Raw genomic sequence first — 16,655 nt, forward strand, 5'->3', positions numbered from 1 at the left:
GGTCTGGTCTTAGACCCTAGCAGGAAGAAAATTAGGAAATCAGGAAATCATTTTGGGGTCGTTTGGGAATTGAAGCACATTTGTAGGTAAATGTTCAGGATCCTTCTCATAGCATGGGCAATTACTGCCAGCATTATAGCTACTTTTGTTTCAATATTATTTCAGCCTTGGGTTGGTCCCTTGAGTGCTGCATCTCACTTTCTTGGTGTCGTGTCCCTAACCCAAAGGTAAGTTATACTTTTCATCATGTGCTGCTGTCCTGCCTCCTCCTCCAGTCCTGACAAAGTTGGGGAGAGGGTGGTCAGGAGGAAGATGGCTCATGATTTGACAAACTTTTTCAGGTTCCACATTGGTGGATTGCTGGACCCTCTTGGTTTGTTTCTTCTCTGATAATTAGCTTCCAGGGACAGTATGCAGGCTCTCCAGACTGGGAAGGACAACAGTGTGGTCTAAGGGAGAGAGCACTGGGTTTGGAGTCAGAAGACTGGTCTCAGCCTTGCCTCTTCTAGTTAACTGCTAAGGGAGTAGTTATTCCTATTTACTCCTTCACTACCTTCTGTGTAAGGGGCCTGGACCATAGGACCTTTGAATTGATTTCCAGGTCTAAATCTGTGGTCATGGAAATCACCTTGTTTATCTTTACATCCTTCATATAATTCCTGAAACTGAGGATGTAGAAGATAGGAACTGAACTTGTGATTTCACTGGCTGAGGATCACCTGCAACCAGAACATCTTCTCTGCAATTTATAGCTTCAGAGAATTCATCAAAGCACTGTGAGTTTAAATGACTTGCCCAGGGTCTCACAGCTAGTATGTTTCAGGAAGGACTTGAACCTAGGGCTTCCTGGCTCTAAGACCAGCTCTCTGTTCATATGCTAGCACCAGGAAGAACAGCTGCTAGAGTTTTTTGTCTGTCAGCACATTAGATTATTGGGAATGAAATTATATATTATTGAGAGTGGGAGAATGCAATGATGAATGTCTTGGTATTTATGCATTTTCTTCCTTCGATATTATATGTTGAGTTATGAAAGAAATATCTTTAAGATTCTTGACTTTTTGTTGAACTGAGTTATATATTTTTAGTTCTGATGCTTTTGTATTGAATATCAGTAAGGAATACAATAAATCTCAATATTAATCTTGTAACTTCGTACATTGGATTACATTTTTTACTGATAGACACTGAAGATTCTTAAGAAGTAATTAATTTATTATAGGTAGAAGCAAATTAATCCTAAAACAATGCTTAAACTTGACTGGATAAAAATTGTTTAAAAATAATCTTACTATTCTGAATTTAAATCTCTTATGAACTTTTAGGTTGAAAAGCTGAGAAGAATCAATAATGGCTGACAATAGTATATTAGTATCTGCTGCTGGGAAGAGTCTCTTGGCAGATACTTCTATTTTTGATTCTAAAGTTCCTGAAATTTCTAAAGAAAATGAACTTACTGGATCCACTTCAGATGCTGATGGTAATTATGAAAAAAATTCATGTTATTTAAATGTTTTGAAAACTGAATAAGCATTTTAAAAATAAAAAAAGTGGAGTGAAACCAACTTTTGAAGGTGGTGGTTGCTCCCTTTGTCAATCTTCAGGCAGAAGCTGGATAGGTACTTCTTTGCATTAGGATGTATTTGAGGGTTCTCTTCCCCATGTGGATTGGATTAGATGGCTGCTGAGGTTCCTTCCAACTGAGATATCTTGTGTTTCTGCTTTAATAAGCAAACTGTCTGTGAAACCTATGTATGCTTTGTGAAAGAATCACCAAATATGGGTATCTTATAAATAAATGTTTATTGACCCTGACTGTGTTTTACGAAAATAAATGGCACAGAAGGCACTTAAAATTTGTTTGTCTAGGTACAGTGAACCTTTGTTGTAACAATGTACTTGAGAATTCAGTAGAGCATAAAGTGGGTCTACCTGGTCTTCTGTTCAGAAGAATTTGCTGTTACACTTTTACCTATAACTTTTCCGAATAGATTCCCCAAATGGTGTTATGTGAAATTGTACAAAAAAAATAATTTCATCTTGGGGTACTTTAAGAGGGTTATGATGTGTAGCCCTAAGAAATTGATGGTATTGCTATACCTTGCCTTGGTCAGACCACATCTGGAGTATTGTATTCAGCTCTGGGCACCACATTTTTAGGGAGCATATTGAGAGGCTGGAGATTATCAAGACTGGGGCAACCAGGATGGTGAATGGCTATATGACCTTGCCATATGATGATTGACTAAAGAAACTGGTGATATTTAGCTTGGAGGAAAACAAAAAGGTAACATGATAGCAGAAACCACGTCAAAAGTGTCATGTAGAAAAGAAGGTTGCAAAGAGACACATTTAGGCTTGTATATAATTAGAACTATGTAAAAGAATAGACTGCCTAGCGAGATAGTTAATGGAGTCCACCTCACTGGAGGTTTTCAAAGTCTTGATGCCACTTGATGAGAGGGAATTCTTGGTCAGGCACTGGTTGGAATAGATGATATCTATCTCAACAAACCTACTAGCAGCCAGGAACTCTGTTAAGAAAAGCAAAACGCAAAAAAAAAACCACACCAACACTCCAAACAACAGTCCATGCTCTCAAGGAGCTAATAATCTGGAGGGAGAGACAGCATGCAAACAGCTCTATAGACAGAGTATATACAAGATAAATTGAAGATAATCAATAGAAGGAAAATATTAGAAACAAGGGATTCCTTCCTATAAAAGGTAGGATTTTAGCTGGGACTTAGATGAAGCCAGGGAAACTAGGAGAAAAAGAATTCCAGACATGGGAGACAGCCAGGAAAAGTGCCAGGAGTCAGAAGATGAAGTATTTTTGAAGAAGAGCAACTTCTGAAATTCTATGACTTTGGTATTCAATAAACAGGCTAGTCATTAATTGAGAGTAGTTCTAGTATATTTATAACTTTTCTGCACACGTAGTCTGTTTTGTTATTGCCAAATTTTTAGATCCCAAATTATATTTCGTAATATTTTTCCTGTCCTCTGAAGTGATATTTGGCGGTTCCTCCTGTCCTCCCCTGCCAATTAATTAAAACTTAGTTGGTTCAAGACATTTTAGAGGGTGCTAATCTGCTCCTTGAGTGAATGGAAGACATAGAAAATGACACCATAGCAGGACATAGCAGCACATTTCTGATGTGCGTGATGACATTTTTTTAATCTCTTAACAGAAGAAATGCCTCAGATTGAAACTCGAGTAATACTGGTTCAAGAAGCTGGAAGACAAGAAGAACTTATAAGGGCCTTAAAGGTATGAGTCGCTGCTTTGGCCTCAGCTGTAGCTGCATGGTTTCTTTCTTTAAGTTTGCACGTGTGCCCACAGTTTGGTAGTTCTTTAATCTCATACCCAAGTCTCTTTTCCACAGACCATTAAAATAATGGAAGTCCCAGTTATAAAGATAAAAGAAAGTTGCTCCGGAAAAGCAGAAGAAAAGTTAATAAAAAGTATTATTAATATGGTATGTCGGGTGTCTTGATTGCATGTAACATGCTGTCCTTCCTTTGACTTGGTTACTTTCTATAATCTGTGATAATTGGACCTAAATTTGGCATGGAGGTGGATTTGGTGCACTCTGAAGCTAGTTGAATAGAAAATATGGATGCTAATTTCATACTTCATTTTGAAACTGGCAGTAGGTAAAGCCTCACTATGACATATGATATATTTGATGAAATTTATAAAATAATTTGCTATTGCAAAATTTGGATATAGCAGTACATTTCAGCAGAGGTCTCATATTTTCCTTTGAACTAGCTTCTTCCATTAATTTTGTATTCACTCTAAAGTTGTGAAACCTTGGCGAAAGTAGAATTAAAGAACTTTGCCAAATACTGGGAGTATGCTATATGAGCATATAAAAGTATGTCTAATTTTCTGGACTAGACATTCAAATACCTTTCCAGTCCATTCACATAATAATAGCTTCCAAACTACTAAATTTATGAGCCCAAAGATGTTAAAAAAAAAAAAAAGAAAAGAAAGAGCTTTATTTTAAAACATGTGGGTAGTAAAATGAAGACTTCATTCCTTTTTTACTTGTCTCTGAAAAATTTGCTCAATACTCTATGTAGTGGCAAGTGATTATTTGCTGGATTACTTATTTTTTATATCTGTATCCCATTATATGTTCAATTAAAATAATTTATCATGCTTAAGTTTAAACATCAACAAACCAATTAAACCTACATTTATAACTGTTTACATTTTAGAAAAAAATCAACATATTAAGCACTCATAACCGCTCATTAGTTACTCCCTCTGTGTACCCTTGGGTCGTCTTTGTTCATTTCTTTAAACCCCTTTCCTTTCATACTGCTTTAGTCATGGTACTTCCTACTGATTTCTTTTTTTAGATAAAGGGCAGTCCTTACTGATCCATCTCACGTTTCCTTTGTTCCCAGTATGCAATGATGATTAGAATGTTTATTGTTTTCTAGTTAAATTTTATCCTATGCCTTAGTTTTTCATTATAGTACACGTCTCCTGCTGTCTCATTGTTGGATAGTAGTATCCCTGCGTCTCCCAAGTCTCTGCTAACAGAGAACACAGTAGAGGTGCAGTGTATTGGATAGAGTAGTGAACCTGGAATTTTAAACACTTGAGTTCAAACCGCATCACTGATATTTATTATTAGCTAAGTGATCTGGGCAGATCATTAGTCTCAGTTATGTCATCTTTATATGTAATACTAATAAACTTACCCCACCAGGGTATTGTGAGGTTCAAATGATATGATGCATATAAGATGTTTTTCTAACTTGAAAGCACTAAGTTTTTGTTATTTTTTATTATTAAGTCCTTATTTTCACAAGACAAGCCTACTTAAGTTCAGAAATGCTTATCACCAGCTTGACTGCAGGGTGTTGAATTTTTCTTCTATGGTAACTCTCAAAAACCTCTGAGTTACAGAGTAGTGGTGATTCATTTTGGTGGAAGAACCACCCCCACTGACAAAAGTGTAGATCCTTATAACATTGACATCTACTATAATTTTAAAAAATTTTGCTTCACAAAAGACTGCTTATATATTTTTTAGGTCAGCACAAAATAATAGAATAGAAGCAATCAGTGCTGAAGAATAATATTTGGCCTTTTTCATGAAAATAATTAGCATACCTCTTAAATTTGTCATTCTTCATTCTGTGATATTTTCTATCAATATCTAAACCAATTGATTTGATGCTTAATCATCATCCATTCAGATATTTCAGTCTAGAACTAATTGAAAGTTTGTAAGGTAATAGCAGTATATAGACTAAGGCAAAATTTTCAATTTTAAACTTAAATGTAACAGTGATATTGGATAATTAATCTTAAAAGTTTACTTTTTGGATAGATAAATGGTGTTTAGTATATAATGTCTATTTAGAGTTATTTTATTAACTAATTGTATATGCATGAATGCTTCATACTTCTAATATTCCATTTAAAATAATCAAGGAAATAAAAATGCCCTACCTAAAGATGGAATCAGTGGAGGAATTTGAAGATTCAGATTCTCCAGAATTTGAAAATATATTTGTGGTCATGGACTTTCAGGATGCTATCTTCAATGACTTATATAAGGCTGATTATAGAATTCTTGGACCCCCAGTTGTGTTTCATTGTGCAAAAAAAGAGGAGGTAAGAGTATAAACTAATTTTAACTTTTCAGTATTGCAGCTGTTTGTGCATGTGTGTTAAACATAGTAAGTTTTGTGAATTTGCATTAGGTCTACCTTATTATGCTTTACCATACTAGTGTTGTGAAAGGTGGCCTTGTGGCCAGCCTTCCAAGGGAGGAAGACCTGCCTGGGCTCTGTCTCTGACAGGTGGCTGTAGGACCCTGGCCATACCACTCATTCTCTAAAACTATGTTATATAGAAGTTGCTTATTTGAATTAGTCTTGTCTTAGGAATTTCCTATACCAGTGAAATCACAGGTCAGATCTAAAGAAGGAGTAGAAAGAATACTTGCTTGAAAATCTATCCAGCTTGGGTTCTAGTTCCTGTTCTATTAACTAACTGAGATTTGGGGTCTGTCCCTTGCTTGACATTTTGGGACCACCTTTTCTCTCTCACCTGTAAAATAAAGATGTAGACCTGGTTAGGGGATAATTAAGGGATATTCTAGCACTTCCAGTCTGTGATTCAGAACCCAACCAGCAGGGTGTTAGTTCTTATTTTCTGGCATTGTATGATTGTAGTATGAATTAGAAGAGTGGTAATTGTGCCATAGGAGAGTACCTTATGATAAAGCATGTTGATTTTAGGGTCGTCAGAAAATCACCTGTTTAATTGGACATCAGATTTTTAGCATAGAAATAATAGCAGCTGCAATGTTGTTCCCAGTCAATGTTTTCCTATTACATAATGAAAGCCTTGTGGCCAGTAAATCTCACTGATGGTGATAGGGATATGAAACTAAATTTATAGGGATAATGATTGGACTGGTGACTTCACTACTGTGGAAAACTGCCAATGTAACTCAGGAGTCCCAGTATCCCATTCCTCTTATTGTCTTAGAGAATTCTGGTTCTGAGGCTGGCCCCTTTATCATTATGCCATACTTCATTTCTTAAATATAGTCTAACCAAAAGGGTTCAAAATAGAGTTCTTCATCATATATTTTATTTTTTGATTTTCTTATATCATTTTGTTTTTATATTTCCCCATTCCTTTAGAATTATGATATTCGGTGCTGTTTACTGTGTGACAGTTGTCTTCTAATTAAAACCTCTTGATGTGGTCTTATTTTTTAGTGGACAATTTAATACTTTTAAGTAATGAAGTCAATAATATGATGAATTTTTGGCAGATTCTATGGAGAAAATCCTCATAATGGGCTCTGTTTTCACCTCCGACCAACTCGGCAGTGGATAAATTGCTTAATTTGTTTGTTTTTTCCATCTTCAAAATGGATATATTTTAATACAGGACTTCCTCCCCCCCTCCTCCAATTGCAAAAAATATTACGATCTTTAATGTTATTAAATTTCTTTGACTAATTTTTAATAACTAATGAGGACTCAAGCAGTGGAAGTGTTTGCCAGTTTTGTTTGCAAACAATATTTCATCTGTATCATATACAATTTGAATCGAAGTGAACATACAAAATCTCTCTTTGAAATTTTCTGTATGAGTGATGTTGTTACGTTATGTGTAAACTATCCTAAGTTGATTTAGGAATTTATATTGTTGGTTAGTAATTTTATTCCCAAAGAGAAAACTGTTTAGAGAGACTCATATTTGAAGATATAAGAGTTTTGCTTTGGGAGTCTTTTAAAAATAGTTTGTTTTTTTGTTTGTTTACTTGAGTGATTATGTTTATTTTTACTAAGGGATCAGGTAGCATTAAGTCAAGTAGAAAACACTCTTACCTAAGGAAAAATATTAAATGATGCCTTAAAGTGATCATGAACCTATATCCAGTGTGGTGGTGCTGTGAATAAAGGCACTAGGCTGGGCCTCAGGAACACTTGAGTTCAAATCCTGTCTCAGACTCTTATCTAGCTTTCTGATGCTGATCAAGTCACTTAAACACTCAGTTTCAGTTTCCTCATCTGTAAAATGAGAGGAATTAGGCTTGATAGCCTGAAAAGCCTCTTTCAGCTCTAAATCTACGATTCTCTTTCAGCCGTTGCCGTATTCCTGCCGCCCTCTATACTGTGCAAGCATGTTGAATCTGGTGCTGTGCTTTACAGGATTTAGGAAGAAAGAAGAACTTGTAAGTCTCTTTAAACAAATACACCACCACAAAGGGTTCCTCTCTGATAATTTTGTAAACTGCATTGAGATCCTTTTTTGTACTGCCGTCATTTTAAAGAGATGGAAGAAATAGCATGGACCAACTAGTTTTAAAAATCTTAAGCAGTTCTGAAGAGATTGTATTAAAACCTCTATGGATAAAACTTGGATAATAATTTTAAAAGAACTTAATATCTGATTTACACCTTTGTAACTGATGTTGAATATACAGCTTTAAAATAATGTGCTGTCTCAGACAGCACAAAATATTGCAAGTAATAAGAATTTAATATCTGATTTTTTTTTGAGGGGAATGAAAGGGGAAATCAGTTTGACTAAAATTTAGACTACTGAAGGGGAAAAACTCAAATTTGATGCAGCATGTGTGGTGTTCATTGTGGAAAAAGTACTGAATGTAAATAAGAACAGTTAAAACCATTATCTAACTTAAGCTCAAATGAAGCAGATCATGAAAAAATAAGACTATTGTCTTTAAGGTTATTAAGCTATTATTATTGCTATTAAAACAAGTCTTTAATCTGTATAATAAAAATTTATATACTCATGAAAGATTCTTGTAGGAATCATTTAATTTAAAACAAGTTTACAGTGATAATGTATAATTTGTTTTTTTTTTTCTCCTAAGGTCAAATTGGTGACTTTGGCCCATTACATGGGTGGGACTATTCGAAAGGACTTTAATTCTAAAGTTACACATTTGGTGGCAAATTGTACACAAGGAGAAAAATTCAGGGTATGTATGATTTGTTGTATCTTTAGCTTTCACATAATTGATTGCCTTGTAAGTTGTGTGATAACAGCAGTATTCTTTAAGTTATTTATGGGACAAAAGGAGTTTTGTTCTACTTAACCAAGATTTTTAAGCCACCTCAGTGTGGGCCTCTTGTAATATAAAACATAAATTATTTGGGGATTTTTTTCCCCAGTGAAGAAGGCAATGTCCTAAACTTTTTAACCAGGTAGAGAAAAATAGGGCATTGTTACTGATTTTTCATGCTTAATTTATGATCATTAACCATATATAGTGACTTCACCAAAGCCCTCCTTTGCCTCATTATGGTTTGGTGAGTATTCTGATTTCTTGTGTACAATGCCAATGAGCCCAAGCTCTCAAAGATCCTTCCTTGATGCATCAACCTGTCAAACAGGCAATCACAATGTCACAAGACTCATGTGAAAACCAGATTTATTACAAGAGAAAGGAACGTGCATGTAGAACACAAACAGTTCACAGTTTGTACAGAAGTTTGCATATTATGACAGGACAAAGGAAAGAGGAGATACTAGAAAGGGGTGTGGCATCTGAGGGGAAAAGGTGCTATAAAGGTGGGAGAAGGACAAAACCCCTCCTGAAGGGGAGGAGCAAGGCTTTGGCAAAAAGCCCATTCTTTTCCCTTGGAAACAGTGAGACTGTGAAGATAGGATGGTTTGCATATCTCCAGGGTCCCAGCTGCACAAACAAATTTCCCAGGTTAGCACAGACTGTCTGGTGCCTGTCTTGACTCCCAAGGACACACAAGGAATCTAGTTTGGGATGCAAATAACGAATTATGTCACCCGGAGGGGCTCCTGTCTCCCATACATTTAGGGCCTCCTGAGTGCTGTGGGTCCCGTATTTCTGGGAAAGGTGGCAACGCAAAAGACAAGCTCAGGGGACCCCTTTATAGCCTTAACAAACCTCAAGTATTGGTCCAGTGATGGACTCTCTTCCTGTCATTTTAAGAGGAGCCTAGTTGAGTTTGAAGAAACTCATTGCTATGTTAGCCTTGCTGATGGATTTTTCAGCCACAACCACTCCCAAAGACAATTCAGTAAAAATTATTAGAGGGAAACGTGTCAATTAAATCTCAGCTCCATGAAATATGGAAGAATCTAGTTTGTACAGTTGCGCCTGCTTCCTGAAGTCTTGTTAATTTTGCTTCCTTTCCTTTCCTTGACCTTTTCCTCTCAGATTTTCTTTGAGCACTTGTCTGGATCTCTAGTGCCATTATCATAGACTACCTTGAATTCTACTTCTTCATCTCCATCCCCTGCGTTAAGATTATAAACTCCTCCAGGGGAGGGAATGTGCCACTTTTTATTTTTGTATCCCCACTGCTGAGCACTGACACGTTGTTCAAAATAGACACTTAATAAATATTTCATGCGTTCAGTAGAACTGTGGAATTTATAAAGAACAGTTACTCCTTGCACTTCGATATGCAGAATGTCAGCCTCCTGTGTTGCTTAGGTGGGTACACCATAGGCTGTTTATAGGTACCTACAAGTTATTAGCAGCATTAGAATTTTGGGAGGGGCTTTATTCTATATACTGGCATGCTGCTTTTGAGAGTAAGAAAAAGACTTGATGTCTTATATCTGGAAAAGTCAAAATCCCTACCATGCATCCATCACCATATTGTAACAGGGGGCCTAAGACATCACTTTGGCCTGTGCTGCTGAGGAGAAGGTAGAGAGTCCTTGAAAGGTCATATGAAGAAAGAAGTGGGAGATGAAAGATGATCAAGCTGTCAGTGCTGTGAATGAGGGCTTAGAGGGGCAGAGAAGGAAGGTGGCACAGTTTAGGGAGTGGTGGTGAATATGTGGACCTCTCTAAACTGTTAATATTCTAATTTGTGAGAAGGGCATAATCAGACTAGGATTGTTGTGGGCAAAATCGTATGCAAACTTTGAAACAATGTAGTAAGGGGAACAGTCAAATATAACCCCTGGAAATTGGGCCAATGATAATAAACTTACATTTGTGTACTGTCTGAAAGTTTTTAAAGCACTTTGGAGAGATCTCATCTGATCATAATGGGTCCACTGATAGAAATAGTGAAATCAGGAGGCATGAGGTTTGGAGAAATGATCTTTGTTTTTGACATTTTGAGCTTGAGGTGCAATTCTGAAGCTTGGGATCAAGGCTGGAGAGATAAGATTTGGGAGTCATCTGTTTAGAGGCCAGAGTTGAAGCTGTGAGAACGAATGAAATTGCCAAGGGATAGCATGAGTATGGAAAACTGAGTCTAGTATTGTCTGATGGAAATGGCACTTTGGTTGTAGGTAATAACTGAAAAATTAGGTTGTAAACATATTTATGTGAAATGGTTCTTGTTTACGTTTTCTGCTATTTACAAGGAGAAAAAAATAATCATTTGAGCTTAACTTATGTTGCCTCTTTCTCAAGTAAAATCTTGGTTTTATAGAGTATGTGAGTGCTGAGAATCTTACTTTTTGTTAAATTCTTCCAAGTCCTTGCAGGGAAGTTTTGATATATAGCAGGTAGAATTTTCAGTAGAGTCTTGAACCCTAGGCTGAGTAATGAAAAAAGTCACTCACACTTAGGGGTGATGGGTGTGGAAGGCTCTAAGAGGCCTTCTTTGCCTGGACTCCTTCAAGAAAGAAACTAGAGATAAAGGAAGTCGTGATGATAAACTTTGCTAACACCCTTGTTTTGGCTGGGGATGCTTCTTACTAAAATAAATTTTACTGTAAGAAAATAATTAGATTATTTGGAGTTTTTTGGATAACAAATTCTTTACCTTTACTATATAAAACTTTGTTTTTCTTTTGTGATATTTTCCATATATTTGTCTCAAAATTACACAAACTGTATTATGAATTTGTACAAGCTAATTTATAATTTCTTTATAGCAGTTAAACTTGGAGCTATATAAGATGACTATCCCTTAATTACTGACTCATCATTATTATTAATAATGATTTTGCTTATTTTAGGCTGCTGTTAGTCTAGGCACTCCTATTATGAAACCAGAATGGATTTTTAAGGCCTGGGAAAGGAGAAATGAACGGTAGGCATTTTATTTAAGTATTTAAATTTCTTCCGTAGTTCTCACTGGAATTTAGTACATGAAGTTAAATGTGGGTCTTATTCCCTAAGTGAAGAAATTTAAGGTTTCATGGAAAAATTAAGAGAATACAGTCCAAGAAGAATGATGTGGATAGAAAAGTACCCACAGTTGAAGAATATGGTTTACAGGCTTTTGTTGGTCTCCACATTGAACCATTTGCCAAGTGTTGTCATTTGTATCTTGGTAGTCTTTCTCATATCCCCTCCTTTTCCTTCACTTCTGCTGTTGCCATCTCACTTCATACCCTTATTACGTGGACTGTTTTAGGAAGAGGTAGAAGAGGGCAGCAGATCATGAATGCTGGGCAAAGGCATTTGAATTTTACTGTGAACAGTAGGGAGATGTCAAAAGACTTTTGAGGAGAGAGGAGATATGACCAAATCTGTATCTAAAAAAATGTTTTTGGCAGCAGTGTGAAAGGTGGGTTGAAGGAAGGAGGGGTGGAGGTTAGCAGAACTATTAGACAATTGGTGGTAAGAGCTGCCAGGAGGATGGTGGGGGTGGGAAGAAAACAGGAAGAAGCAGGAGGTTCTTGGTTCTTTAGGTTTTGATCCTTTTGTTTCACCGTTTTAAAATGTTTACAGATTTTAAAATTCTTTGGAATTTCGTGTAAAAGAAGAATTCAGAACAGGGATTGCAGTTTTTTTTAAAGAGGTCATTCATGGCAAAATATATTGCTGCATTCAATTTCCACTTCTGAATGAGAGATACACTATTTTCAATGACTGTTTATTCATATTTTAGAGCCTCTGAGCAATTAGAATAGTTTTATAAATTTGGTCTAGTCAACGTTTTAAAATTTGGGCTTAACTCCTCTTTCCCCCCAAACCCATTCCTCTTCTAGATTTTTTTTCCCTTCAGGGGCACCACCATCCTTCCAGTGTCCTGGGTTTACCACTTAGGCCAGTGCTGTTCAACCTTAGGTTTTTATTGAAGCAATAGACAATATATTTTGATTTGCTATTTTAGTGAGAGCTCTGCAGTAGCTCGGCTTTGTTTACTAAAGCATTTATGTAAATCTCTATGCTTGTAGGGCCACATGAATCGCACTGTGGGTGGCCCGCGGGCCACATTTTGGCCAAATCATCCTTGGCTTCCCATTCCCCTTCATTTCACATAGCCATTTAGGTGGCAAATGTTGAGTTTAATCTTGACACCCTTTCTCACTTAAATTCTCTCACAGTCACTGCCCAAGTTCAGGACTATCACTTTTTTTGCCTGGACTGTTGGGAAATCACCTCCTGATTGATCTCTGCCTCAGGACTCTTCCCCATCTTAGTCCATCTTCCACATTGCTGCCAAAGGGATAGTCTCGCAGTACTGATCTGACAGAGTCACTCCCCACATCAGTAACTCCAGGTTCTTTCTGTTGCCTCTGGGCTTGAGTATGAAATCCTCAAGCTGATTGGCTTTCAAAATCCTTCATCACATTGCTCCAATCTCTCTTCCCTTCCTCATGTTCTATTACTCTCCTTGTTCGTCATATTTCTCCATGTAGTCACCCGTTCTTTTTGCCTGTGCCTTCTGCCTGCTCTCTTACTTCCATCAAGGCTCAGCTAAGTACCACCTTATATGTGAAACTTCTCTTGGTCTCTTCTGTCTTATACTTGTTTTGTATCTTCCCCTTCCCCAACCCTGAACGTAAGCACCCTTAAGAGCAGGAACTGACTCTTTTTTGTTTTTGTCTCCCCAGTGCCCAATTTGGTGCCTGGCACAGGGCACGTGTTTAAGGAATGATTGTTGATTGATTTTTCTTTGTATTTAGGGATTTCTATGCAGCAGCTGATGAATTTAGAAATGAATTTAAAGTCCCTCCATTTCAAGATTGCATGCTAAGTTTTCTGGGATTCTCGGATGAGGAGAAGACTAATATGGAAGAAATGACTGAAATGCAAGGTAGTATTTATTTGATACATTTAAATGGGAGGAATCATAAGAAATTAATTTTCCCCTTATCTAGTGTCATTTCATTCTATAAATTTTAAAATGTTTGGATTGAGAAAGAAACCTTTTAGTAACTGTTGGCTCTTAACTTTAACTTTAGGAGGTCGCTATTTGCCAGTTGGAGATGAACGGTGCACTCACCTTATAGTTGAAGAAAATGCAATAAAAGAGCTTCCATTTGAACCTTCAAAGAAACTTTATGTTGTAAAACAAGAGGCAAGTAATTCTTTTACTTGTTAAACCTTTTAAGAAATATTATCTAGGGATGTTCTGAGTAAGATAAAGTTTGTATTATACCAAAAGTGAGGAGTAACAGCTAGACAGCTTCCGTGCTTTGCTGGCATCCAAGAAATATGTATTCATGAGACCAGACCAGACCCTGAAGCAGACCCTTCAGTCTGGAGAAGACTGGGCACCCCTTCTTGGAACAGTGTTCTTAAGTACACGAAACCACATGTATGACAACAGAGACCAATTAGAGGTAAATTGTTCTTAAAAGAAAAAAGTTCATGGTCTGCTGGTTAAGAACCGTTGTCCTAGAGAGCACCTAGCTTACTGCCCATCTGTTCTCTAGAGGACCCATCCGAAGCAGCTAAGGCCTGCATGGGACAAGCAAGTGGGACCAGCTTGTTCTTTGCATTGATGCAGGATTCACTGAAGTATATAAAAATATTATTTCAGCTTCCATTGGTAGATCATTGTTTAGATGTAGAAACAGTAAAAGAAAATAAAAATTAAATTTAAAACAAAATTGTAAGTGATTGTACACATCTTAGAAAGTTTTTAATGGCCATTTGAAAGTCCTCTACTCAAAAGTTATGGGTGTGAACTTTACCATAGTAGTACCTACACTGTACTAGTTTTCATCTTTGTTTTCCTTTCTATGTTCATAAGATGGATCTCTAGTTCTGTAGTGGTTTTGATCCTTTTTTTCTTAATTTCATGTTTTTTTGAGTTTTTCCATATTCATTGTCTTGATTTTTTTTCATCCAGACCTGATTGCACTGGTGTGTGAAATTCCAACCAATATAAATTAGCAACTGTTATGTTTCCCTTTCCCGCTTTGTTCTCATTTCCCCTCAACCATTTCCTTAGAACAATAAAAAAGAGGGAAAGAAAACTAGCCAAGATCGTGAGGAAAGTCTGATATTCTGTGCAGTGTTCCACATCTGTCCCTTACACTCCTACTGAAAGAGGGAGGTCTGATGCCTTCCCACATCTCTTCTTTTGGGACCAAGCTCGGTCACCATAATTCACCTGCATTCAGGTTGTTGGGTTGTGCTCTGTGTTGACGTTGTTGTATCATTGTCTGTATTTGTACTATCTTTTTACTTCACTTTTATAACAATTTATAGAATGCTTTGTTTCTAGTTCTTTGCTTCTACAAAAAAAATCCTACAACAGGGATGAAAAAGGAAGTGATTAACTTGGAAAAATTTTTTGTACCAAATATCATAAATAATGAAAGGCCAAAAGTCTCTCTCCAGTAAATAAACTGTGCGAAGCAAAGTATATAAACAGTTGTTATTCAAAGGATGCGCTAAATCATTAATAACGAAATGCAAATCAGAACGACTCTGAGGTTTTATATTATAATCAGCAGATGGACAAAGGTGGTGAAAGATGGAATAATCAGTATTGAAAGGGCTGTGGAGGAGCTGTTGGTGGAGCTGTGGAGGGTTCTTGTCATTCTGGAGAGCTGTTTGGAATTATGCTTAGTGACTAGGATCCCCATACCTTTTGACTCGGATTATAATGCTAGATAACGTATTCAAATGAGTTCAGTGATAAAAGATAGACCCATTATACTCCACAGACTTTTAAAGAGTAGCCTGCTACAGTGCAAGGTTAAGTGACTTGCCCTGGGTCACACAACCATTAGGGGTCCCAGGAAAGACTTGAATCCAGATTTCTCTGACCTTGAGTTTGGTCCTCTTTTACACATGCGATACTGCCTCATTTTATATGGTGCGGTAACATTCCATTATTTTCATTACTTGTTTTTATTGTGTTACTTGTATTACTTCATTACTTGTTTAGTCTTTCCCCTCTTATTGGACATCTAGTTTGTTTCCCATTTTTACTGTTATGTTGACCCAGCTTCCAGGCCAACCTCTGCAGCTATCATCAGTGATAGGGTAACCTTTTTGGTGAGGGGACCTGTTATCATTACTACAATCAGGAGCACCTGCTGACCAGCTGCCACTAAGGGGCAAGGTAAACCCAAGTGGTCTTGGAATTGCAGCATTTGCCCTGGGAATAGTAGCATCCTACAGACTGCTGACCCTACTTCCAGCTTTACTCTCACCGCTGTCATTGGTGGTGAGGTGGGGTAGGGGGAGCAACCTTTGTGCAGAACAGGACCCACCTTCACCAACTACAAACCAACTGCCACCAATGGGCAGGTAAGGCCAAAAGCCCTAGGAATAACAGCATGCCCCCTCCCCAGACCACCTGCTCCCCACAGCCATTGTCCAGGGAGCATCATGTCTATGCGTGTCCAAAAGTCCCTGCCAACTCAGCACTTGCAGCTACTGAAGACCCAGAGAAGAAGCTTCTCATCACTGTAGTCTATATCACTGTCAAATGAGTCATTTTATCAGTTGAAATAATGGCTAACGATGCATTCCCATCTGCTTTGCTACTGTACTTTAAGAACTCAACTGAAGCACAAAGGCCTCATATGTTGTCTCCTGCTGTAGAGTGTGAGCTCCTTGAGAGTAGGCACTGCCTTCAGTAAGCATGTAGTAAGTGCTTAGTATTTTGTAGGCACTATCCCTTTGTAACTGCAGCAGTACAGTGCTTTGCACACAGTAAATGTGTAATAAATTCTTTTTCATTTTTTCTTTGAACAGTTTTTCTAAGGATGTTTTTGTACAGATTTTCTTTCCCCTGTCACTAGTTTTGGGGCATAGGCCCAGCAGTGGGGACCCAGGATCAAGAGACAGTGAACAGGTAGATGGTATGGTGGGTTGAATACAGAACACATGAAGTCAGGAAGGCCTCAGATCAAACTTTGTCTCAGAAACTGTCAGACTCAGAGCAAATTACTTAGCTTCTCTGTGCATTGGTTTCCTTCCTTGTCT

General features: G+C 37.3%; 1 protein-coding gene across 1 annotated transcript in view; it reads left to right on the plus strand.

Annotated features, from left to right (window-relative positions):
• The first annotated feature begins 1,350 nt into the window (after positions 1–1,350).
• Positions 1,351–16,655, plus strand: part of ECT2 (epithelial cell transforming 2) — a 53,849-nt gene continuing 38,544 nt past the window's right edge. The window contains exons 1-8 of the mRNA XM_036755881.1: positions 1,351–1,480; positions 3,195–3,274; positions 5,465–5,647; positions 7,641–7,730; positions 8,397–8,504; positions 11,492–11,565; positions 13,391–13,521; positions 13,670–13,785. Coding sequence (XP_036611776.1) covers positions 1,351–1,480; positions 3,195–3,274; positions 5,465–5,647; positions 7,641–7,730; positions 8,397–8,504; positions 11,492–11,565; positions 13,391–13,521; positions 13,670–13,785 — 912 coding nt within the window. The remainder of the gene's footprint in view (positions 1,481–3,194; positions 3,275–5,464; positions 5,648–7,640; positions 7,731–8,396; positions 8,505–11,491; positions 11,566–13,390; positions 13,522–13,669; positions 13,786–16,655) is intronic.

This window comes from Trichosurus vulpecula, chromosome 4 (genome assembly GCF_011100635.1).
Source record: "Trichosurus vulpecula isolate mTriVul1 chromosome 4, mTriVul1.pri, whole genome shotgun sequence".
Taxonomy (NCBI): Eukaryota; Metazoa; Chordata; class Mammalia; order Diprotodontia; family Phalangeridae; genus Trichosurus; species Trichosurus vulpecula.